Source organism: Pithys albifrons, chromosome 13, assembly GCF_047495875.1.
Source record: "Pithys albifrons albifrons isolate INPA30051 chromosome 13, PitAlb_v1, whole genome shotgun sequence".
NCBI classification, from domain to species: domain Eukaryota; kingdom Metazoa; phylum Chordata; class Aves; order Passeriformes; family Thamnophilidae; genus Pithys; species Pithys albifrons.
This window is the reverse complement of record NC_092470.1, coordinates 15,386,863-15,414,363: the sequence shown is the minus strand read 5'-3', so window position 1 is coordinate 15,414,363 and position 27,501 is coordinate 15,386,863. Positions and strand designations below refer to the sequence as shown.

Genomic DNA, 27,501 nt, shown 5'->3' with positions numbered 1-27,501 from the left:
TGCCAATAAATGCACAGGTAGAATAATCTGCTTGTTCGGAAACCTCTGGGTGGGAGCTCACATCTTAAATACAGAATCAGACTCAGAGAGACACAAGCAAACCAGTACCGAACCAGAACATTTTCCCCAACTTCAAACAGCTAATAAAAGTCTTTCATTTTTAAATCTCTTGGCTATTTACAACATTACAGCCTTTGTGTTAAGCAGGTCATCAGATGCTAAAATGGAAGGAGAATGTATTCCCCATCATTAGGTTTCACTTGACCAGCAGCCTGCTCTAGTGGAAGGTGTCCCTGCCCATAGCATGAGGGTTGGAGCCAGAGAATCTTTGAGGTCCCTTTCAACCCAGACTGTCCTACGATTACATGACTAGCCAGAGCAGGCATGGTCCCACCATCTTTCTAGCTCAGTGACAGCACAAATATGTTCTCTTTAGAACACCCTTTGGTGAGTTCTTTCATGCACTCATCTCTGATTCAATGAGCCCCACTACACAGCCCTTTTTCCTAGGGTTACTACAGCAAACAGAATCTGTTTGGGTTTGCTAGCAACACATTGCAGGCACCAAAAAAATCTGCTATTCACTCAAGAGACATTAAACTACAAGTCAGCAGCCCATGTCACAGAGGAATCCTCCTGTAATATCTCACCCATCTCTCCAATTATGAAACTTTATGAATCCCCACCTCCTTGACAGAACACAAGCCTGAGCAACCTCTGCCTCAAAGGATACACAACAGAGGTATACTGACTGCCACAACCCCCTGTGTACTTGTCATTGCAGAGAAACCACAAGACATATTTCATGGACTTCATAGTCAGAAAATATTATATTCCACAGATACTAGTACTTGCACTAACGATTAAAGTCAAAGCACAATTTTAAATTCCATATGGTATCATATCTGCATTCTTCTGCACGCACTACAAAAAAAAATTGGTTTTGAGGGGAGTGTTCTTGAGGTTTGGATTTTTTTAATAACCAGAGGTGTCTTCCTATTGTCATTTCACTGTAAATTGACATATTCAATATCATATTGTTACTCCACTTGACTCTTGTATAACTCAGAGAGAGAGGAAAAAACCTTCTCAGTGCATAGTTATTTCTATCTAATTCATTGTCTTGGGAGACAAGGGTTTTTATTGCAGAGGTGAACAATGATTAGTCCTTAGCTGTCAGGTGAGAGACTGCTTCTTCCCCCAGCCACAGAACAGCCCAATGCAGCACACACTTACTCAATGTAAGCAATGAATTAAAGACAGCACGAACTGGACCATCCGATCATTTCTCAACCACAGCCAGCCATTATAGAAAGTTCAGCCAGACTATTATCACTGTTAATAATTAGTTTTTATCCTGAGAGAACAATCTATGCCAGATTTGCTCCTAATTTCAACTGAGGGAACTTACCCAAAAACATTTCATGTGGTCACACACTGTGTAGCCCCCACTGAGGGAGTGTGCTATTATGAGAAAGCAAACAGATATAAATATAGCACAGTGACAGTATCCACTCTGCAGTTATTTCCTCTGCAAAACAGAGCAGAATGAAGTGGGTAAGCTGCTCAGCCAGCTTTCTGCTAAGGCCACTGAAAACTGCATTGATGACATCAACAAAAATAATCAGTTAAAGACAAATCTGATCAAACAATTCTCAAGCAACACTTACACAGAGGAACTTGACCTCCACGCAAGTATCCACAAACATAAGATGACATTTCCATTAGTTTCTTTTCCATTTATATTCATTCATGGAATAGATTTTTTCCTGTTAGCTTTTATTTTCACTAGCCAAATTGATTTCTGGTTGATATAAGAATTAATCATCCACTATCTGAAACCCTATTTGTGACAGATAGGCTGGGACAGGGCAGATATTAAACCTCTTTGCTGGCTTATTGTGCATACACATGCAGTCTTGTGTAATCCATAATTCACATATAGAAATACAGATTATAATTTTCATAGCTAAATCCAGAAAGCAAACAACCCCCAAAACCTCATTTTCTTTTTTTTAAAAATTTTCTAAACTCTACATGTAGAAAGGAACATGATCTGAAACATATCTGTGCAGAAAATAAAGCAGCATATAGTAAGCAGAAATAATTTTCTGGCAGTATTTTCCCAGCTTCAGCTGAACTGCCAACTTTAAAGATGTTATTTTAGCATACAAGATGAATGTATCTCAGGAACAAAAAGAATCAGTCTTTCTAATCCTCCTCTCATGTACTCTCCTGCAGCCTGTTCTCAGACATGAAGTATTGCTTAAAAATGCCCATGGAACAGACTGAAAGAAGTTGCTGCTTCTCTATATAGTTATTTATAATAGATAATCTTAGAATCACTCTTAATTCCAGCTCATCATTTATGGTGTTGGCAGAGTTGCTCCAGAGAATTTAGTCTCATTTTTCACCTTTGGGTTGTACAGTATCTTGTATTTTACATACCATTCTTTATCCAATGGATCCTTCACAAGCACTTACAGAACCACGTGAAGGCAAATAATGATCCAAGGACAAAGGTAAATGATGAAATACTATGATTTTATGGCCAGTTATAGAAAAACATGGACACACATTGAATATGGAGATGAATCTCTTGAAGTGAAGTAGCAATACATCCAGGAATGCCACAGCATGCTATGTATTGACTTTCCAGCAGGCTGCTGTCCTATTCCAACACACTGAACAGCAATCAAAGTCAGTAGGACTGTTCAGGTTTGCTGTCAATGGCCACACTCAGCTGCAGTTATGCTTGGGAGTTTAATAAAAATGTCTCGGAAAAAACCCCAACAGTAATGGGATCATCCATTCAGTTGAAAGTCATGTCAAGTTGGGGATGATGGGACAAGTACACAGTTTTAGTTACTAGAAACTATACTAACTATACTAACAAGAACACACTTCGCGGGTTTATTGTATTGGAGCAATTTATCTACTGACAAGTCCTGCAGAAAGAAGAATGAGCCAAGCTGGCATGTTTCTTTAAAGAACAACTTCACTCACAACATCCTCTTTAAACCTGCTGAGAGGGAAAACTGCTGCTGAAATCCATAACCACTTTACCCCAGTAACAAAGATGTTTCACTGGGTAACCAAAGCCCAACTTCATAGCTTAACCATCTGAAAGAATTTTGCAACAGGATCACCAGAAACATGAGTTCTACTTCATGCTTATTGTATCTCAAAATAGACCTCACTGGCTTCTGCATCTCATTCCATTACAGGGATCACATTATCAAAGGTTCTGCCACAGCATCCTGGGTCACAGCACCTACTCCGTAACAGGCACTTCCTTTCTAAAATGTGACAGTGGCAGTAAGAAGACATGCGTGTCCTCTCAGTCTTCCTATACTGCAGTGGTCACTCAGACACATGCTTTGGAAAAGGAAGAGAACAAGGGTACCTTGGGGGGAAAAACCCCAACTCAATCATTGTCACACATACCACTTGAAAATTCTTCAGCTAAAACTCAACAAGTCACCAATATCTGAATTTAAAGCAACTGGGCAATCACAACAGCAGGAGTGAGAATCTTCCTAACCATCCAGAAATAATCACCATGGCTGTCAACTTTTACCATTAAGACAGTATGTGTTTCCCTGATGCTCGATGTGGGTCCCTATGCCAAGTTACCTTCCCAAGCACAGCAAAACATGGAGAAGAGGCCTTGAGGCATCCATTTCACTGGCATCAAACAGGAAATAACAGCGAGGTTCCAGCCCACAAGGAAAGCCTTCAGTGAGTTCAGAGAGCCTTACCTATGTACAGGGAGGAGTCTTTCCGCCTCACATGATCATCGATGTAGGAAACTCCCAGGGGCTGGACAGGGGTAGCACCAATGCCCAGGAGGACCTGTGCTCCAATGAGCAGCAAGTACATCATGTTGGTAGCAGTTCTATTCCTGCAGATAAGGTCTGGGTCTGGTCCCTCATCGCTGGTGGACCCATTGACAGCACACACATCCCTTCCTTCAGCCCCCCAGCGTATTTCTCCCGATTCATACTCGTACTGGTGGGTCAGAAATTCAGGCAACGCAGAAAGGAGGGCACCCAAGGCCATGACTATCCCTCCACATCCTATTAAGCGTGGACGGTGTCCTCGTGCTCCGAAGTAGCTCACGAAGAGGATGAGGGCCAGGTTGCCAATCTCAAAGCTGCTGGCAATGACGCCCACGTCAGCACTCTGAAGGTTGAATCGCCGCTCCAAGGTGGTTAGAACACTCACCTACAACAGAGAAATCCAGAGAAAATTACTGAAAGGGAATATGACCTGCCTTCCACCCTCCCCATATGTACTGCTAAAGTGTAAATTTCCTTGACTTTTCCTTGGAGCTGAAAACATACACATCAAGGGCATCCAAATCACTGTATAGCAGCTGACCTCCAAGCATGACCTGACTTTTTCATATACAGCCACATCAGAAGGTCCTAATACCAAGTGACATTCCACAGCCTACCACCTGTCTGAGCACATGTCCACTTCCAAATTCCTGTGTCCATCAATGTATATTTCAGATGCCTGCAGACACTCCTGACTCTGTGATTGGTTAGTCTTTCTTTGGGCTTCCTTTCCATTTGAAGGCAAAACCTTCACAGGGCACTACCCTGTAGAACCAAGGCACAAACCACACCAAGTCTCACCATCATGCCAGGCACGCAACCTTTTCTTTGCAAGGAATTGCAGTTAGGGAGCAGCAGAAAACCCTGCAGATACTTTGCTCACAAACCAGCACAAGGCCATCAAGTCAGCTGGAGACAGTGATGTACAAATAGGCAGTTTGGCTGGCACAGAAAGCTTCTACCAAAGTACATAAATAAAATGCTGATCAAAGGGTTTAAACAGTTTGTAGATTAGTTAATGACTGGAACAATCACAGAGTATTTTTGAGAGGACAGGCCAATTAAGGTTTACACAGAAGATTTAAATCCACCATGAAGAAGGGATGATTTAACAAATAGTGGTTATTTAACACTAAGAAGAGAGAAGCACATGAATAGTCTTCAAATATTTAACATTTCTGTGAAGAGGGATGATCTGTTATTTGAATTCAAATGGACAGGACAAGAAGTGACAAATTTAAACTGTAGCAGAGATGATCCAGGTTAAGTACAAGGTGGGGAGACTTTTACAGGTAAGGATTCTGAGGCACTGAAATATGCTGGCTGGAGAAGCTGCAGAGGTCTTTAAAAGAACACAGACCAGCACCTGTCAGGAAAGACACAGGTATGACTGATCTTGCCATAGGGTAGGAAAATGAACCAGGTCATCTCTTGAGAGCTCTTCCAATCTTGATTACATGGTGCAATGAAACACAATGTGGATTTTCTGCAAGAGTCATAGCACTGATCAGAGCACGAAGGATGAACCATTAGGTAACTCATTTGCTGTCAGCCCTGCTCAGGGGAGAAAATGGGGCATTCTCATGTCTGTGGCACTGTGCTCTTACACAGTAAAAAGGCAACAAAAGAAATCTTGAACATGTCACAGAAATGCCAAAAACTTTTACTTTGAATAAAACGCCATCTGGTTTTTCAGACTGCAAAAGATGAAGATACTTAAGGCTGTCCTAAAAGAGGCAGGTTTCTCTATTCCAAAAAAAATGTGATAAAGACCTCAGAGCAGAAGGTAGCCCCTGGATAGAATAAAAATAGTCTCCCACTGGAGGCACTGAAAATCTTTGCTGATAAACCTCACGAAGCAGGAGCTAGTCTGACCGACTTTAAAGTATTCTGACAGCAGCTCTTTGCTGGGGGCAGTTAGCCTCTGCTAGGGTACACCAGGGCATGGCTGGACAAAGACAGCCCCATCAGCAACAAAATGGAAAATGGAAACAACCCACTTCTGCTGCTTTGCCTTATAAGCAAGAACTCCCAAACCTGACTGTGGTAAGTGTCCAAGTCAGATCTCCAAAACTGGACTGTTTTAATGTTTTCTAAAAATTCAGCTTTCATACAGGCAGTTATCATTTTATAGCACTACTGTAATCCTTCCCGACTGAAGAGCCAAGAACTGAGGATGTAAAGGAGGAAAAACCTAAAAAATCAAACTCTATGACTGAAAGCAGTGCAAGAGCAATAATTCTTCCCACACCAAAGCCAGGTGAGGATGTGCATGTCAGAGGCAGAAGAGATCACTTCACCTGAAACACCAGGTGCAAGTCCCTGTTAGGATGAAACAGCTCTGTGATTCATGAGAAAAATGATGTCCTCTGTGCAAGAGCACAGCACAGCCTGTCCCCACTGCAGCAACCTTGGCCACACGGTGCTCAAGCTCACACCTAACAGGGACATTGTTGCTCCCAGAACTCCACGGCAGAACTCAGCAGGCAGGAACAGACACTGCTAGAAAACACTATATTGGTATTTTCAAAGCAAGGCACACCAAGGAGGAGGAATATACACAACAACCGACTCAGGTAGCCTCACCAGGCACTTGTGCTACAGGGAACCATAGAATGGTTTGGATTGGAAGGGACATTAAAGATCATCTAGTTCCAGCCCCTTCCCTGTGGGTAAGGATTTACCATCACCAATACAGGACTGGTTTTACTGCAAGGTATGATCTACTGGTGGTGCGGTCAGATTGGTGGGACTTCAGACCTGAACACCACAGAGCAAACACCAAAATTTAAGTGATGCAAAGCCCCAGCAGTAGGAATCCTCCTTTATGCTACTCCCTCCAGCACATCCCTAGAGGAACTCAGCTATAGCTGGTGTCCCATGAACACCAATTTCAGAAACATGGGGAATTTCTCCAAGATGAATATTTAACTCTGACCATGCAAAATCATGTCTGTGGTGCTCATCTGAGCTGTACCTAGATAGGAAACTCATGATTACTCATTACAGCTGTGTAAACTGAGGTAGAGAGCCAACTATTAATGAGACAAGTACAGGCAACAAAATTAATTTCTGATGGAATAATTTAGGCTGGAAATCGAAAGCTAACAGAAGGATTTCCCAAGTCCAACTGGTATTAACTAGCTTTGGAAGTCTCCCACATTTCAACCTGGCTGCCAAATTTTAGGCTTTTACCATACGTATATGCAGGTGGCTAAAAAGTGGGACAGTGATTAGAAACACTTGGGTGCCAGGCCTCAGAAGGGTCAAATTCTGGACAGCTGGATTTCAGATAAAAATACTGTACCATTTCTATGTGCAATTCACAGTGATAGAGAGAGTAAATTGGTGACAAACCTGGGAACTAAAGTCAGACTCCCAATTCTCTTTCTGCTCTTATTTCAGTGGGACTTCAAAAGTTCTTTCCCTTTTTACAAAAGCTAAATCATTCAAATAGGGAAAAAGAGTGCCACCATCCCCTAACACTTTCTTCCTTTACTTTGGTGAAGAGCCTGAAATAAAGGGAGGAAGAAGATGACAATACAAACCAAACTCCAACCCTCCTGATAAAAGTTGGCAGTTCCCCTTATTCCCCTGGCTAGACCACACTGCATTTCCCAGTTTGCTCCTTCTGACTGTAGCCCTGTTACCCGGTGCCTACCATCTCTTCCTTTTCTAAGTGGGCTATGAGGAACAGGGGGTTATGGTGAAAGAACAAATCCATCATACCAGCCTTGAGCATCCAAAGGAAAATAGCATCTAAGTACAAAGTGCTGAGACCAGCATCAGCAGAGTAGCCTCCGAAACACTGACAAGTCATTGCCAGGGGGAAATAAAAAATAAAAATAGGGCTGGGAAATAAACTGTCAACATGCAGATTTTTAGCCAGAGAACAACAGGAACACAACTGCATCACACCCACAGTAGCTGCAGCCCAGACAGCACAGCCCAAATTCTTACTATGACATTGGCTGTGACCTTAAAAAGATCAGCTACAAAATCAGCATTAGGACAGTAGAGATTTTACATGCATTTATTCAAAATAACTCCTTGCCCATGGCTAGAATCATTCTCCCACCCTCAATGCCCCAGTCCTTACGTGACTTTCCTGCACATAAGGTGGAACCTGACAAATACTTCCAGTTTCCATGTGGGATGCTCCTAGTGCCCTTGTAACAGTGAAATAAAAGAGCACTCTACTGCCCATATTTCCTTTCTCTCCAGCAGATCAGCCATCACCAGTCCTTGACACCAACTCTGCTTAGCAAGAGTTACATAAAATGTTGCAAAAGACAGGACAGGTCCCTGTAGAATACTGATGTCATGTGAAAGGGCTGTAAGGATTACAAGAGAGCCCCTGTGGGCTGAGACCAGGTTGATCATTCAAGAACACACCCCACGTGGATGCTGGTTTAATAGCAGGGATGTAGGGAATGGAGTGGTGCTGCAGCACAGCGGCTTCAGATGGACAACCTCCTGCTACAACACAGCGGGGAAACACCGGGAGCCCACGTTATTATCTGTGAAGCTGCTATTTCCTGGCTCCTGTCAACTTACACAGCTGTTTTGCCAGAGATGGAAAGAATTGATCAAGAGGACAAGAGGACGTTTAGCTAAAAAAAGCTTCTAACCTAAGATCAAAACAGTCACCAGGAAGCCATTACAACATCCAGCAGAACTCATTTAGACAAGATATGACAGACACATGTGGTCTGACCCCATGAAGTCAGTGGTGTGAAACCACCCCCAGGACCAGACAAGTCCAGAGCAGGCACGAGGGCCAGCACTTTAACTGTGGCAAATGCCAGAACCCATGAAATTGTGAACAGGATTGAAGCTACAACTCCCTACGGGAATGCACCTGTGCTGAAGAGAGCCGTACCTGGCCTGCTACCCTTATGTCCTCATGTCTGTCCTGCAAGTCAGTGAGGCTTGGACCAGCAAATACTGCACCTGCAGCACCATACACAGCCTTCAGTCATGCCAGCCTCCCTACCTTTTTCCACAATTCCCATTTCACCCACTCCAGATATCTCCTACCCAGTTTTTAAGAGCAGCTCCACTAACATTTAGCTATGGCATCAGAGACATCAGCAGGACTGCGTGACTGTTGTTACTGCACAAGTTCACGCTCCTCCAGATTAGGTCTACACCAGAGCAGTCAAATGGACCACTCAAAACTAAACCAGTTTGGGTACCTGCACACCTTGCTCATCCAGAAAGCAGGCTGGGAATCTAGGAGGATCAGGTAACCCAGTCTTCTGCTGTTCTGTGAACACACTGTAGCATACAGTAACAAGAAGTAGTTAAAACTTATACCATGATTGCACTATCACCTCTTTTTACAGAGCCATAGCAGGTTGCACACATGCATTTGTATCAGATGACTTCAGAGACTAACCTGAAAATGGCCTGGGCTAAAGGGGCCTCCTACCACCACCCTAAAGCACTCTTCAATGATTGAGAAAGGAAAATATCTCACAAAATGCACACAGTGATAAATGACCTACATCAAAAAGAAAAACAATAAGAAATCAATCATAGCCTCAAAATTTTCCGGCCAAAGCAACTTGTATTGCAAGTCCTGTAACTAAATACATGTTATACCATGCCATTCTGGACTTATTTCAATAATACATGCTCATATTCATCATTCCTGTCTGTCCCAAATCTACAGATCTTGGCATTTCTAAACTAAGGTAAATTTGTTTTCTCTATAGGCTGTTTATTTTATATTAATGCTCAGCAAAAATACAATCCACAGACCTGGTTCACACTATTGCCCCACTTTATCACTAAGAAATGAACTGAAGGCTGGGAGCACCATTATGGAGCCAGAGACACAGCGCATTGAAAATGAATATCATATTGTTCATATCTCCAATGATCAAGTCATATTCACCCACAGAGTCTACAGATAAGTTCATTGTATTAAAAATACAGAGTTATATATAGAAAATACAATGATTTTATGCCTGAAGGACCTTTTTAAAAGGCTTCTTTTTAATGTAAAATACATTTTCTCAGTTATGTGGTAATAGATTGGACTTGAACAGACATGTCTGCAGTGCTACAGGGTGTAAAATAATTGCCTGGCAACTATGTTCCCAAAGGAAAACAAACGCAAACCATCTCCCACTGTCTCCAATACAGAGCCAGGAAACACAAGATTCCTCGAAGAGCCAAAGTGACCATGCCAGAAACAACACCACTGCTCCCACACGCCTCCACCCACATCTTCAGATGTCACCTCCTCTCTTCCAGCAGCCACAGTGGGATAGGGCAAATAGCATGCTGTACCTGGAGGCAAACTCTCCTCCCTGTAGAGCTGGTACCCATGGGCTCAGACCTCCTTCCCACCCACCCTCCCAGCTGACAGCACAGCCACCAGGATCAGGCTTCAAGCTCAAGGGAATGATGCTGATCCTCTGCTCTGATGTTTTTCTGCTCCACAATTCCAGCATTGAGATGATCACTTGTGGCTGAGCCAAATTTTTAAAAATGCAGTTTCCTTGGCATTCTGCCCACTCTTTCCCCATTGGATGGTTAGGAGGAGGGTAACAAGTTTTATATCCTTTGCCCAGCTGCAGGGCACAGCCCTCCTTACTGCTCCTCACTCCACTGAAGTAGTGAGGGCATCAGAATGTTCCATCTCAGACTGCTGATCATTTCTTTGAACAGCATTCCTGGTCCAGTAAAGTCAGTGGAAACTTAAAATACGTTCCCACCACAGATGCCAACACCTGTGCTGGCTTTGGGCACATGAACATAAAGGAAAGCAAAAAAAGGATGGCGATATGAGCACACCCAAGCTGGCTCCGCTCAAGGCCTGGAAATCATCTCTGCATAGAAATTTGCATTCACATGACAGGGATAATAGACGCTGCAGCTGAACCACTGCTGAAAGCAGGGTGTTATTAGCTTGGCTGTTGCTGCATGTGCCTGTGCTGTTTCTAGGCCAGCATTCAAAAATCTGCACGTTACTGTACTGGTGCCATGAGGAGTTTGCAGCTCGGATCTATGCCTCACTGGTGTGAAAAATTCATTTTATATTCTCGCAACCAGCTCTGAGGTTACTGACACAGTCCAAATGAAGAACACGGTCAAGGTCAGGACCCTCAGGAGCCCGAGAAGAAAGTGTTTTGCACCATGCAGCAGGAGAAATAGCACATCACACTCCCAGTTGAGGCAAAACACACACTTTTGGCAACCTCTTCTCTCCAGCATCACACAGAAAACTTTTCTGCCATCTCTTCCAAACCACTGTGTATCTCCTCCCCACGTTTCAGTGGCCACAGCATCCTGTGCCGCTGGCCCTCAGCCAACGCAGGGCACAAAGCAAGTGTACCTGGGCAACCCTTTACAGGATTTCACAGCTATGCCACAAACACAGCAATGCTACATGCAGTTGCACACTGCAGAGTGAAGAGTACTCAGCAGCCACAGAAGATATCCTGTTTGATCAGAAGCTGATACATCAGTGCAAAGCCACAGTTCGTATCAAAATAGCTTAAACCAGAAAGAAGTTACATGCCTCTGAAAGTTAAACACGTATTTTCCACTAGTCTGGTGAAACTGGGATCTGTATTGACCAAATATGCTGCATAAAAACCTAATCTCTAATCCAGGTACTCATTGCAGCAAACAGCAATGCAGCAGGGCTGTCAACAGCTTCCTCATTTGCTTCCTAAGAATCTTGCATGGGACACAATGGACTGACCCCCTTTCCTGCCTCCCCTGAGGAAGAGAATGAACACTGCCCCATTTAGAGGAGTGCTAACAAAAAGATCACTGGGGTGTTATTTGCAGCTACCCCCTCACATTCTTCACAGAAAGTCAGTGTGAGTCGCCAACAGCTCAAAGTAGACCCAAGAACAGAGCACCAGGCCACACTGAACTGCCTAGCAAAACCTGAAAGGCTTTTTCCGTTGCTCTGAAACAGAGGCACACCACAGTCAAAATCTATGGTTTTTTAACCTTTTTGAAGAACCAACTAACAGGGATATAACCACACCTGCAGACCTGGTGTCCATACCAGCCTTCTGCCTCAAAGTTCACCATTCAACACTCCCCTCACTGTGTGAAGGGAGGTGGTGTTTAGTCTCTGACAAGGTATCTACACAAAAACAACCAGTGCCACAATCCATTTGTAGCCTACACTTTCCCTGAGTAGCACACATACAATGAAGCCAATGGATGTTTGAATCCTTACTTATTTTTAAATGTTATATCATTTTCACTGGCAGCCAAGTAATGCATAAGCATGCAAAGAAGCACAAACCTCAACCCTGTAACTGCTTTTTTGTGTGCTTTAAAAAGTACAGCACAGAACGGTGCTGCTGGCACATTTCAAACCTCTAGGATGAAGAATTCCATGTGGAATTAAGTGTGCAGGAGCAGGGGTAGCCACTCGGCTCTGTCAAAGTAAACAGCCCAGGGAAAGCTGCTGGAGCATCTTTGACATGTTCAGAGATGGATCTCATTTTCTTTCTGTGGCCAGCAAGCAGGTGTACAAAGCCATAGAAAGAGAAATTTAAACTGTGTAAAATTCAAACACAGGATCCTACAGCACTCTTGGCCATATACAGAACTGGCAGCAAAATTCACACATGGGTCCAGTGCTCTGCAAACCAGGCAACATCACACAGGGAAGTGGAGGAGATGAAACTCATGTCTCTGGAAGACTCCTAATGAGAAAAATACTATCATATGGATATATATACTATCATATGGACTATGTACTACCACCAGAGAGGCAAGGTCCCAAGCTGTCACTTTGCAACACCCTCACTTCTCCACCTCCACAACTGAATGCAAGTTGGCTTGTTTATCTAATAAAACACTTCCTAACACAACACTTCCATGCCTGCAGAGAAGACTTTCTGCTATAAACAGGGTGACTTACCACAGCAGAAACCATAATACAAGCCTGATGAGGAAACCTGTCATGCAAAGGGCTTCATGTTGTTTTAGTTTATGATCAAGATCTGAACTCAGGGCTAAGGGTTGCATCCACGTTATGCCAGAGCGCAGATGATGAAGCGAGGCCTGCGGAGCTGGTTGCAGGAGCATTCCCAGCTGCCAGGCATGAACCAGGGCAGAAGTGACACAGGCAGGACACTCCAAGGCAGCATCAATAAATGCCTTGAAGGAAGCTGAATTCAGTTTTCATGGTTGGAGGACAATGGTGTTCATATAAAGGCGAGGAGGTTTTCTGACAAGTCCTACTACTTTTCTCCTCATCTGCTCTGGCTCTGCTGATATCTCTTCTGCCCCACTCCCTACGCAGCAGCAAGGATGCCTGGCTAAAGCAAATGGGGTCTCGGCTTAGGGAGAAGTTTGGGGCTTTTCTCCTCAACCAGTACATGAAATGCTTTAATTTAGTAAGCCTTGGGAGGAAGGAAGCCATTTAAAAGGGAACCAACAAAATGGCCATATTGTACTGCCAATCCACAGCACTTTGTAACAACTCATAAAAGAAATCAAATTACTGTGAACTTCTGCAGGTGGAATTGAGGTCTCTCTAGCACCTAACTAGCAACACTCCGAGTTTGTCCCAAAGCCACATGTGCTGCTTGCTTATCCCCACCTCACACCCTGCAGCCCACACAAGAGCTGTCCGTGTCATCCTGCTTATTTGCTAAGTAACGCCCTCCTACAAAGCTGTTCACAAACAACTCATTTCTCCTTTCACATCATCTCTGTCCACAGCCAAGGGTACGAATGGAAATGCGTGTCAGCTGCTGCCAAACTTCCCACTGAAGAATGAGGCGGGCTGGGATGTGAGCACAGGGGGGCTGTGGTGCAAACAGACAAGTCAGGGCTTGAAAGTGATCTTAAATTTACTCCCTTTAGAATCACCAGACACTGCAAAACTTTAATGAGCACATGTAAGGAAAACAGAAGTCCCCACTGCTTCCACTTACCTACCAGAGTTTGACATGAGCAAAAAGCACAATAGGAGAGAGGTTCCTACAGAGGACCACTGCTGTATAGCAGGGGCACACCAAATTCTGAGAGGAATCCAGCATTCAGGCACTGCAAAATGGGAATGGTTTTGAACTCAGTGTTCAACACAAAGCCAGAGACATTTGCCAACCAATGGTTACTGCAACCAAAATGAACACTCTCTTCTCTCCTTGTACTTTCCCAGTCTGGTTTCTCTCAACCTCCGCAGCCATTTCAAATTCCGTGTTTTCACCTCCTTCCAGTTTTTCACTCATACTTTGCAGACATCTTCTACATGAAGTTTATTCTCTTTATACTCTGCTCTTCCCTGATTTGTGCCTCTCCAAGGTACTAATTACAATATAGTTTATTAGACAGGCACACAACATTTAGACTTTAATTTTGCCCTGCTTCAGAGGAAGCAAGGCACTCCTGAAGCGGCCCACTGCAGTCAGTAATAGGGAAGGAGATTTTTCAGAAGCACTTTAGTGGCTTTGGAACAAGAGTCCCATTTTCAAAGAGACACTTAGAGTAAGTCACTTCTGTCAATGAACATACTGCTCAGAAAGCATTCTTAAAAATAATACACTCAGGCTCTTTTAAAATCCATCACTACCAAACAGCAAGTAAAGCAGTCCCAAGTAATCTTTTCCAGTAAATCCTCAAACAGCAAAGGGCTAAATGTTTCAATCCTGAGATTTCAGTCAGGTGTGAAGAAAGCAGGGATACCATTCAGCTGATAACAAGGCTGCCATAGGTAGAATAATCACAGGTAGGACAACACAAAATTACCAGCCCATTAATTAATGTAGTTCAGCTTATTATGATAACTGATAGAGACCTGGTTCAGAGTCCAAGCCTGGGTGCCGCTTTCATTCCAGCTGCTACCACTGGAGCAGCCCAGTGCCCATCACCCTAGACTACAAGATGCGACAGAATCAGACAATACCACACCTAGCACATTAGCTGATAGAGAGAAAAAGGCCAAAGAAGGCCTGGAGATGTCCACAACAAAGCCAGGAAATGAGCCTGATCTGCATCTTCACCAGAAAATGCAAACAGTAGTTGTTCTCAGCCAACAAGAACTACCCCACGGGCTAAGCCATCCTCCCCAAGTCTGCCACACATTGCGATGTCCAAATGCGAATAAAATCAGATTTCTCTGGGCACAAACATTAGTCTTGACTGATAAAGGGAGTCAGTTTGGACATGGCAGGTCTGGACAATCAGCTGCAAAGTAAGAGCTTGGCTTGAAAACATTACCCATATGTGTCAGGAATCTTCCTCTGTTCCTGCCAAGATGCCACCATCTACAGAACCAGCCTCACCAGTATTGTCTCAGAGGAATCAAGTTGCTCTTCCCCCATCATTTCACCTCTCGCTTGAGCACAGACGCCTGGAAACACTTCATGAACCTAATATTTCATGATGCTGTCTGGATACCAAGAGGTCTGAGTGCAATCAGGATGCTGAGAATCAAATTCAAAGTGTCTGAATCTATACACTACACACCACAGGGGGGAATAAAGGAGAAAGCAAAGGTCATTTTATCTTCAACTACATTTTGTGTAGTAAAGTTCTGTGCATCTCTTAAAGATCCCATCCCTTGAAAACTCAGTGCAATGCTTAATAGAAATCCATAAAGATTTGATCAAATTCAAAAGTAAGTTGGGTACTTGAGTACAAGTATAGAAATAACCAGACACATTCCATTCATGTCAAAAGGCCTAATTAGCTAAACCAGAAGACCACACTTTGCCATAAGCCATTTGCAAAACATTTTTGTTCATTTTGGCCAACCACTCCCCCACATTGTGATGGCTTTTCAAAGCAAGTAATTTTGAAGACGGAGATACAAAAGTATTGAGCTCAAACATTATAGGAGAGCCTGAGAAGAAACTTCCAGACATGAGACCATACAGCCTTATACCAAATCCCAGAGAACTTTGCATTCAGATTTACCTCCAAGTTGTAACCCTGCTAAACAACTGCCCACTGCATACCTGCCCACAGAATACCAAAGACACAGCCTATTAACAAGGGACTCTGAGCACTCTTCAGAGATATACTTCAAAAGTTTGCAAATTGAAAACACACAGAACTCATTCTAGAGGCTGCAACCAGTATTTCCCATGAGTCATTATATACAACTACAGTGATTCATTAGGGATCTATTTAAATAAGAAGGCAAAATAAAAATTCTGGCAAAATGCTCCTCCAGCACTGAATTAAGCTGAATGATTCAAATCAATAAATGCCATCTCAGCTACAACAGGCTACACCATAAACCCCAAATGCTTCCATAAGAAATAGCAATAAATTTGAACCTTCTGTCTTACTTGTAAGAAAGAGTGAGAACTAAGATTAAGCACAACACAGCAGCCCTGATGTATCATAATCTATGGAAAACACAACTTCTGTACGGGGCCAGCATCCAAGAAAGCTCATGCAGTTGTGGCAAATGACACAGCAAACCCACAAATCTGTGCCTCTAGCACATAGTCTGCTAGTGTGGCTTAACTTCAATAGCCATCAAATAACTCCCAAGATGACTTTGGAATCCATTCATACACAGAGTGATCTGTCAATGCAGAAGTGGCCTCAACTGAGCAAGTTAACTCATAGAAGTGAACACTTTATCTAGCTCCATGGAATACTTGAATTATTTTCAGCCTTTGCTCTCGAGTTCTCTGAAGTTGGCAGGTTTCAATCCCAAAGACTACGGGAAAGCTTTTCAGTAACCCTAAGCAGCTTCTTTGATTTACTATTTTTAATAGTATTAGATATCACAGATTATAGACAGAGATTTAAAAGAAAACAAAACTCAATCTAGATTACCATCACTGTGACCCAAGGTTTCAAGCAGCCATGTGGTTTTCGTATCACTTTTTGATAACAAAAATACAAACTTAGGGCCAAAATACCCCTCCTTGGATCAAAGATGGAGTACACAAGATGCAGAAGGTTCCTGTGGGAATGCAGCTGAGCTCAGTGGGAATTCATTTTACTGGAGCACCTTGGATGAGACCATCTACAGGAATACCCAAACTGTCATCACCACCCTTCACAAACAAGCACCCCCAGATAAGGCATCCCTCCTCAGCCAGCAGCTGCACTGACTTCAGACATAAGGACCTGCATTATAACTAGCCATAGGCAGCAGGAAACAAAGTGTGCATCTCATGCAGAGCTGAAAGGCCCATTGTAATTAACTGCTCCCAGCCCTGTACATTGGACAAGACAAAAACAAACCCCACAGTTTTCCTTTGCTGGTAAGCCCTAAAAACGCTGCCCACTATTTCTCATAAAGGGCCTGTACATCCAACGCTTTCTCTCTCCATCACAAGCCACAGCATTTGGAACAGGCTATGGGGAAGGTTAATTACCACAAAAATCAAATTTTACAGACAACGCATTCAGGACATAAAATACCACCATGTTTGAGCCACACAGACACATACTTCTCCTTACTGCCCAGTGGGACATCATAAAAACTAGAGACCAATCACCGAGTGCAGACAGGACCCAAGCACAGGGCAAACCATTTAACCAATGCCAGCTGATGTTTCTGCAAAGAGTATGTCAGTGCTCAAACATGATTAATGCTTTGCTTTAGCTCATGGTGAGGGTGGATGCTCTCAGCAGAGAACAGTGAGGATCCAACAGACACTCCCAGTGAGCCTAGGAAAAAGGGGTGGGATGGGGGGGAAAGTGATGTTTAAATTTTTGACTTTATATTAAACATCCAAGACTATTTTAATTGGCAATAAAAATTAATTTTCCCAGGTCAAGTCTGTTTTACCCTGACAGTAATTGCTAGTTCTTTATCTCAACCCACAAGCTTTTTCACCTCATTTTCTGCACCCATCCTGTTGAGAAGGGAGTGAGAAAACTTCTGAGTGCGCATCTGGCTGCAGACCAAGGTTAACCCATCACACCTCACCAAGCAAGGTGGATACTCTTTAGAAGAGTTAAAGCTTGAAGAATAACTTAGAGGAGATAGCTATATTAAACCACGAAAATTACAGCTCTTCCTGCTGCTCATAGAGACAACAAAAAGCAAGCCATAGGACTGAAAAACTTGAAGTGTAACCACAAGTTGTTCCTCTTTAAAAATCAAGACCTTGTTACATATTGGTATTTTTCTGTTTTCTCTCAATTACAGGAAAAGAAAGGATCAACCCCTAATCTGGCAGCTCAATACATCACTCAACACTCAGACCATGTCAGGATGAGAAGTAAGCATGTTTCTAGCAGATGAAAGTCATTAGCACAGCACAACAAGCATCAGGACACCACTGGGGGCATTCCTCCTTCACATTTTTCAAAATAATTTTCTTTCAGTCAGTATTTTAGCTTCTTGCTTGGAAAGCTTCAAATGCTTCCCCCTCTTCTCTCTTAACACTTCTCTGTGTAGAAATGTACATGTGTACATACAGGTCTGGTATTTTTCAGAGGTGCAGGGAACTTGCCCTGCTACTGTCCAAAGAATGGCACATGCCAGTTCTCCTGCAGCCTTCCAGAGATTCCCTCCAAGCCAGAGTGTGAGGTTTGGTCCACACTCCAGCACCATAACGCTCCCCAGCAACTCTCTGGTGTATGTTTGCACGAAGCTGAGAAGTGGAAAGAGGTAGCAATTATTTCACATCCTCCTTTTCAGAAATAAAAACAAGAACTCCAAACAACCTTTTCTGCAGCTCTTCCTGTTGAAGCTCTACCGGAGAAAACAAATACCATTCATTGTTTAACACAACAGGTTGCAAACCTATGGAGTTATGGTGTTTTCTCACTCCCTGTTATTCCTTTGGATAATAAAGGAATGAAATAAATCTGAAACTAGAGAAAACTCTGAACTGTGTCCTGCTATGGCAAACATATCCATCACTGCTATGTTCTGGCCATCCAGTTTTGAATATTCATGCTGCTCCCTGCCAGCTGAGAGCATGCAGAGCTCCATCTAATACAGGTTCTAAGAAGACTCCAGGAAAAGCACTTACTTCATAGAATAATTCGTCTGGTTTAGGAACGCAGAGAGCACCAATACTTGTCACCTCAACTGTAAAGCAATTCCATGCTGTTTCATGTAATTCTTCAGGTATTAAAATGTTACACATTCCCCTAAAAAGTACATATACAACATACATTCCAAGACTGTTTCTTCTATATTGACCCAAACCCAACGCTGATTTCAATTCAGCCAAAAACCTTTCAGTGGGGGACAAGTAAAAACATAAATACCACGAATAAACCACTACACATCTTTAAAAATGACAAGTGAAACGTTTCTGAAAGGTTTCTGTATTCTTCCACACCCACATCCCACATCTCCTCTCAACAGTCAAGCTTTCTTTCAGTTTATGGCAGAGTTTGTAGTTGCCTTTCTATTAAAAAAAAAACCTGAAGAAAATGTTGCATTCAGATGCAAACATCAAAGCACCAAAAAACACTTGAAAGCAAATCTGCCATAATTGCTTCAGAAACTGGGTGAGTCACGAAGACCTCAATACAAATTATCAAGGTTCTGTCAAAAACTTCACTGTTATTTAATGGATCACCATAAAACTGAATTTTATGTCTTTCTGTTTTCAGTGAACTAAGGCATTATGAATTATACAAGTAAACAGCATGGTAAGTATTTTAAAGGGACATTTAAATATTTAAAATAAGACAATTCCAGCAATCTTTGCCCAGGAAGCAGACGTAGCATGGAATAACAACTTCTATGTTCCCACACTGGCCCTTACAGCCACTTCTCTAAAAGTCACTGGGCCTGGAAACATGCAAGAATCACACAAGTGATAGCTGCAGACACCAAAAAGATGTTAAAAAAATACAGAGAAATCAACTGGCTGCTTGGTGAGGAGAAAGGCTATTATGAAGCCAGAGGCAACACAGAGGAAAAACAAAAAAACAAAGCAAATTGCTTTTGTTATTTAAAGTAACAATGATGATAAATATTCAAACAAACCTGAAATAAATATTTTGCTTTTATGCTGCAACCAGTCACCTGAAATTACTGAATGTGTTCAGGCACTGCCGCAAAACAAACTCAGTAAAAGACCTTCAATATAATGGGCACTATGCAACAGCAGGAGGGGATACCTGCCTCCTTTCAGCAAGAAATATTCAGGTAGCAAAAGGCAGAAGCGCATCACATCCAGAATAAGGCTAGAAAAAAAAAAGAAAGTTGCTAACTGGAGAGCTTAAAAAATGTGATTTTAGTTCTGAATGTGTTTCCTAGATTTGCTAAGTGAGGAAGGACAGATCCAGACCTGTGCTGTAGATCTTCATCTCTATATGACTACAACTGTATCCCCATTAAAATCTGGGGAAAAGGAACTGTTCCTTTTCTCCATGCTTTGATCCATCCACTCAAAGTAAAACATCTTGTTGCAGGGACCATCCCTGTAAGCACTATACACTGCTTCCCATAACAGGGCAGAGCCCCCCCAGCACTGATGGGAAGAAGTCCCAGCCACTCCAGGAACTCCCCAAACAGCCTGTGATCGCTATTGATTGTACTGATGGCGTACGGTATGTGGCAGTGCGAAATCCCTCCATAGTGGAGCAGGCACTGCTACTTGCAGTGCATATCTACAAAGAGACAGAATCTAGTGGTTGTTCCAAGGTGACCTGGAGACAAGACTCTTGGGGTTCTAGTCCTGGTTTTGCTGCAGAGCTATAATGAAACCTTGTAAATCAAAACCAGTGGCCCATTTTTCTATGCAATAGGAAAAATTAAGTCTTCCAAACTTCACTGGAGCACTTAAAGGAGTTACGACACAATGTACTATCATGGTTATTTAAACTTCCTTGGATGATGCTTAAAATATATCACTTGCAGCTTCATCTGGTGTTAATCAGAAGACAAAGCCACACTAATTCATCCAAGCTGCAACCTCACCCACTAAATAGTATGCCACAGTTTGATCTTATTACTGTGAAGGAATAGCTGGAGACCAAGGAGTCTACAAGTAGGAATTATTATACACAGAGGACAAATGCATCTTGATGAATTGCAGAATAACTCCTTTGAAGAAATAAAATTTACACTGCTGTAGTAGGACAGAAGCTGGCTTTTGGTCCTTTGCTACACCCTGAAAGGGAAAATAAAGCACATGAAACCTGAAAGAAAGCCCTTTCTGGGAAACAGGGAATATCAGCTCTCCCTTGCAGAGAAGGCATCACAGTTCCACTAAGGCCTCTCTGGGACAGCGACTACATGACCACTTAAAGAGTCACTCTGCAGGAAGTTCTAAGCAAGAACAGCACAGCCCTTCAGTCCAATGCATTCTCTGCTCTAATTCACGATTCCTTTAAACCTCAGCTGCAGGAATACTGCAGCCCATTAAAACCCAGAGAGCTGGCTGTCACATAGGCACCCTGCAAGTGCTAAAGGGATTTTGGAAGCAAAGCCCGGCCAAAAGAATCGAGACTTTGGTTTTACAACAGATCACAACATTTTTAACAGGCTGCTCTTTCTTTCAGGGCTTACAAATATCACTTGGCCCTTACAGAAACAGAAGAACTACCAAACATTCTGCTAAAAATAATAAAAAATTTAAACACTAAAATCAGTTAGTCCACACTTAGGCATCAAGTGCATTTTGCCTTTAAATGCGTTTAATCAAGAAGACATCAGATTATAAGCTGCAAATTGCACACAGTATAAAGTAAGAGATAAACATGTTATCTCTACACCATTTCATCTATTAGTAGTAGATAAAAAAACCCTTTAAACCAAATTATAAGTAAATGCCAGTTACTCACAAGTTTTCTCAATACTCAAAAATCCAACCTACACTTGGACTAGAATTTGTTTCTACTAACTTATAAAAAGGTTTTATGCTAATATGTCCATGCCACACCCTGACCCAAGCCCCACACGAACCTGAAGGCATCAGAACCCAGAGATGGACCTGGTTCCTTCCCCACTCTGCAATCAAGAGACCCAAAAAACATTAAACAGCTTCTTAGAGAAGAAATATGAATGTAGTCAAAAGAGCAAGTTTAGAATAACTTTCTGTGCAACTCAGCTGCAGAACAGACAATATTCTCTAATGGGAAAGGCATACTAGAAACAACTTTCCAGAAATAACATTGCCAGCAAAGATATATTAAGGGAAAACGAACGGTAAGCAATAACCAGCCAATGCTTGGCAATCTTCATCCCCACTAAAACATTTATTTTCACTCCATGGGTTTTTTTACCCCTTAAATACCCCAGTGACAAATAAATTATGAACATTACTGCTAATTTATTACTCAGCACTGCTGAGAATGGAGAGAAAAAAAAGACAGCAGTATTTTAAACCTTATTCTTATTCTAGGAAAACAAATACTTTATTAAAAACAATAATAAATTAAATGGAAAAAACTGCTCTTGCAGTTAAGTCTGCCTGCTGCTGTCAGCCAAGCAAAAGCCTTATCAACAGCTTCAGCAACAGAATGAAGCTCTTAATCTCTGCCTCAGTTTCCCCACCTGTGACACTTCTCTCACCTACTCAACTCGGAGTCAGGGGAAAGTTCTATTGTGCAGCACCAAGCACAGCAGAAAGCTCTGAAACACTGCAGTATTCCCCAAACCTGTCTTTAATGACATCCTCCATGCAAACCTTACCACTGACTTCAAGGAGGGTTTGGCTGTGTTTGTACGACAGGAACACAGTATTGTATTTGTTAAATTTAACATGAGAGAGGAAGGGATTGTGCACCAAAACAGCTTAAAAAATCCAAGAGCCAAATTCTGCTCTTAACCCCTCAGTTCCCTGGTGTTCATCACACAAGACCCCTAATTCTGTTTATTCCACCAGGAACCCTTAGATAATTAACTTCAGTATTTATCTTTCATACCTTATTTTTTCTGAAGATAGAATTTCAAGATTTTCATTAACACCCCAAAGCCCAGCAGCAATAAAACTGCACAGAAGGAGCCTGTCTCAGAGACAACATACACACACTCTCACCTGGACTCACACAGCACTATTTTTACTGCAGACATGTTAAGAGGGCTTTTGCAGGCTGCAGCAAAACACTGCTGCACAGGCAAAGGTTTCCCTTGGAAGTTTAGTGTGACTCAAAAGTTTTCATTCAGCAAAACAAGAAACAATTTGGCATTCATTCCCACGCAAACACCAATGCAGCCTCCTTGGGAGGGACCAATTATTTTCTTTCCATCCCATGCTCAGGCCAGTCATCCTCTATCACTTGATAAAACACATGAATAGCTGCATTCAAAGCTGCAGCAAACAGACAGCTCAGTAAAGCTCTGTAAAAACAGCTCTGCAGAGCACACCACAGAGCTGGTTCCCAACACACTTCCCATATGCATGCCCTTTATCTAAAAAAGCCCATGACTTTGGCAGATGTTGGATGCTTACAAGTAGGTCAGTTTGAAGCAGAGTGAGTAGAGGCTAAAGGCTAGGGAGAGAAATTAAATTGTGCTCCTGCTCCACAAACTGTGGCTGTCAAACCGAGAGCTCTTCGCCTTCTGCTCAAGCAATGATTTCACCACTGGCTAGGCAAAAGATTTGACTGGCAGGGTGACGAAATGCCTCAGTGATAAACCATCAGGAGCACTTGGAACATTATTACCAGTAAAAATATTCCAAAATATAGTACACAGGAATTCATGGAGGGGGAGGAATGGACAGGGAGAGAAGTGTTGCCAAGGTATGTGAATCAGCCTTATGGAAATCCTCATCACTGCACGGCCAGCATGACTGATCACACTGCTGCATTCACCAGAAAGGCACAAGGCTCTGGTTGAAGAACAGAGGTTCCAGCCTTTCCCTCCTGGTGCCATCTGCACCAGTAACGCTCAGCTCTGTAATCCAATGCCCAATGCTGCAAGAGAGCAACCACAGGGGGGAAATCAGCTGGGCATGCCTGCAGACTACAAGCAGCATTTTCCCCACTGCCACTGCAGTTGCTGGGAAATTCAAGTTTCCAAAAGCAAGCAGGAGTAATTAGATGAAGCCAAATAAATGCATACACAAAACCTTACAAGAATATGCAAATAATAGGGTGTATTCAGCAGCCCCAGAAATTAAAACAGCAGCACAGGCCTGCATTTGCATAAACTATGCAGGATATGGTACCAAGTAATTCTGGAACATGTGCATTTTGCAAACAGCAAGCATAATAATAGACAAATATTTTGGAACGTGACATTGATCAAATACTCCCTTAAAACTTCACATGAAGAACCTCAGAGACACCGTACTACTTAAACATAGACACCCACTGTTGGCATCCTGGAATATTTTCACTGCTGAGTTCTGTGGGAAAAGAATTGGACTTTATATAGATTTTTATCAGCATTTATTATTTATAAAGCCCTGTTGGCAAGCACAATGTTTTATGAACAAATAAAAGTGAATGATCTTTGCTTCAAAACCACATAATGAATCCATGTATATTTTGTACATATATTCAAGTGGGTGCTGCTGGTTTATTGTACAATGAACACGGAAAAAAGAAGGTTTTTTACATCTCTGAAAAGAAGTAACAATATCCACTTCTAAATGTACTGACATGAAAGCCAAGTCAAATCCAAACTGAGCTCTTCAATCACTCCTGAGAAGCCAAGCCCCCCTCTGCCCTGTTTTCTTAACAAGCTGAGTTTTTGCCCTCATGGTCTCCCAGTGCAGAACAAGGCAGACAAAAACTGAGGAAACCAACTTGTCACCGTATAAGGCGAAAAAAGGTTTCTCTTCCTGAGTTACAAATAACTAGGGAAAGTCACAAATGTGGCCAAGGAAAGCAGAAGTATCGATACAGTACTCCCTCACTTCTGACAGGCTAAAATTAGTAGTTTATTCAACTGCCCAGAACTACACACTGTGCCTGTCCTATGCAGCATCTCCCTATTTGTCTGTCTTTCTGTTTGCTCGCTGCTTTGTCTTGCCTGCTAATTTGTCCCTTGGGGAACCGCCTGGCACACCACTGCCAATCCCCACTCATCCCAGGAGCCTGAGTAAATGAATATCCACTTGCAGTTACACCTGGGCAACTCTGCAGTGCCTCCACTGATTTCACCCCATGACAACACCTGAGAACAGCACTCAGCCCCACAGGACATTCGGTCTGCAAAAATGATTAGGTCTTCCATGCTTTCCACCAAGCATCCTTCCTGCTCCTGCTCTCACTCTTGTGCAGCACCTGTAAGCACAGCACTGGCCAGGGTCGCTTTAAGCACAGATTTACCCTCCAAAGATAATTCGACATTTGCATCTGTTCATTGTATGAAGAGCTGCATGGTATTTGCAATGACAGCAGATAAATTGTACAGGGAACAGAGGAACACTCGCCCACTGCAGCTGGGCCACTGGTTATGCATGCTGGAGATTGTTTTGAGTTTAATTTGCTTTTCTTCTCCCCCCTCCACTGACCAGTTGTCTGTTACTGCCCGCGGATCCGGCTGGCCACGGGGTCCTGCTGTCATGCTGCTCAGGATACAGACCTGGAGAACGGCTGAAAATAGAGACAGCAGCACCTCGGTCGAGTTTCACCCCTCGGAGGAGGGAGGACCACAGGCATCACAATGGCAAGTGGTCATTTCCAGTCGGTGGGGCTGGGGTGTGTAAAACGCTACAAAGAAGTGAGGGAGTGAGTGCTCTACCGCGGTACAAAGCACGCCCCAAGAGCTGGGGAAACCGGGAAAAGAAATGCTAAACTGGTGAGGAGGGAGCAATGCAAAGGAGTTTGAGGAAAATGCTACACTAGGGACTGATCCTACACGCATACACTGTAGTCAAGTGTGCCAACACACAGTTCTCTAGTAGATCCATACATTTCCAGCACACTGGTGCCCACTGGGTGACATCACCCGTGGGCTCTTCCTTGGCTATTACTTTGAGGAGGGATTATCCCACACTCATTCACACTGACAGCTCATTTTACAAGCAGCTCATCGGAAACAATGTATTTACTAACTAAGGTGTTACTCATATAAAATAAAAGAGGCATGTTCCTGTCAGTCTACTACAAATTAGGTTATACCCACCTGTACTCATGTAGGGTATAGAACTGCTAAATTTATGTCATCTGATGTAGTGTCCTTTGGAACTACATGTATGTTCCAAACTCATGTTTTATTATATGGAGATGAATTCTAATTCCCATTTCATATTCTCAAGGGAAAATATTAACCATGGTTAGTTTAGTCACTACCTTGAAAAATTATGGATCACGTTCAGTACAAATTTGCATAAGTAGTTTGAGCATGTGAGAGGAGCAATGCTAAATACTGAATACAAGTACAGAATGCAGAGATCTTACTGTAGAATATATTATGTGTATGGCCTCAAAAAGCCTCAGAGATTATGAATACATTTCTTTTCCATGGAAACTCTAATTCTCAAATCCAGCAAGCTATTTTGAGAAATTTAAATCGACTATACACTTACATTTGCTGGAAGCAGAACATTTCCACAGGCTATACACTCCAAGGCATAAGCACAGCCGTATGGACACCTTCCCAACTCTTCTACTATACTTCTGCCTCTGACACCATATCTCACTATGCAGATTTAGCGCTGAAGTCTTATTTTGGCTGATCTGTTCCCCCAGCACCGGGACTGGCGGGGCTGCTGCGCTCAGCACCTCTGCATCACTTGGGAAGATGAGCAAAACCGAGGAACGCGGGAGGCACGAAGTAAATGCCCCGCTAGAATTTCTTGATATTTATTCAGTGCGAAGCGGGAAGGCTGGCACCGGACCCGAGTGCCGGGCGGCCGGGAAGCCCGCAGCGGTGCCAGCCCGCCCGCCGGCACGGCCGCGCTCCGGGCGCTCGGGAGTCCCGGGGACCGGCCGCAGAAGTTGGGAGGCAGCGGGTGCGTGACCCCTCGGCACTGCTGAGTCATTTCAGCCGCCAAACGCCGGGTTGCCGTGACCCCCACGGGCTCGGGGGCTGCCCGCTGAGCCGCCCCGGCGAAACTTCCCCCGAGCTCCGCGGCGCACCCACGCCCGCGGCTCAGCCTCGCCGGGGCGGGGGGCTGCGGGCCGGCCCCACTCACCAGGTAGGCTCCCACCGTGCCCTGGGCCAGCATCAGGGCGCACTCGGACACCAGGAAGAGCTGGATGCTGGAGAAGCAGGAGACCTTCCTCCGCCGCCTGCGCTGCCGCGGCGCGCCGGCCCCCGGGAGCTCGCTGCCGCCGCCGCCGCCGCCCGCCGAGCCCCGCTTCCCCGGCATCCTCCCGGGCAACGCCGCTCCGCCGTCGCGGGATGGCGGGCCCCGCGGCTGCTCCGCGCCTTCCTCCTCCTCCTCCTTCTCCTCGGGGTGCCAATCACAGCGGCAGCCCGCGGCGGCTGCCTCTCCGCCCGCGGGCTGCTGCTGCCATGGCCAGCTCGCCGCCGCCTCCGCCGCCGCCTCTTCGCTTCTCTCCTCCCCTCGCCCGGCCGCGCTCCCTCTCTCCGCCGCCCCGCGCAGGCCGGATCCGCGCCCCCGCTGGCGAGGGGCGGGGAACGCGCGGGGATGGGGATAGGGATGGAGCTGGCGGAGGCTCCGCGGCGGCGGCGGGCGGGGCGGCCCCGTCCCGGGATCTGCCGGTTCTTGTCGCCGCGGGGGGAGCGACCGCAGCGAGTCCCCCGCAACCCCGACTGCCCCCCGAATCCGCACCCGCGAGCGGAGGGAGCCGCGATGCTCCCGCGCGGGGCTGCGAGTGGGAGCCCTTCACGCGGGTTCAGGGCAGGATGTGCCCCCGCAGT

At 44.1% G+C, this 27,501-nt stretch overlaps 1 protein-coding gene across 1 annotated transcript in view; it reads right to left on the bottom strand.

The window, feature by feature from the left end:
* Window positions 1–27,196, bottom strand: part of SLCO3A1 (solute carrier organic anion transporter family member 3A1) — a 135,436-nt gene extending 108,240 nt beyond the window's left edge. Inside the window, exons 1-2 of the mRNA XM_071568446.1 lie at window positions 26,810–27,196; window positions 3,762–4,227 (exon numbers count right to left, since the gene is read on the bottom strand). Of these exons, the coding sequence (XP_071424547.1) occupies window positions 3,762–4,227; window positions 26,810–26,986 (643 nt within the window). The 5' untranslated portion in view covers window positions 26,987–27,196. The remainder of the gene's footprint in view (window positions 1–3,761; window positions 4,228–26,809) is intronic.
* Window positions 27,197–27,501: the final 305 nt, after the last annotated feature.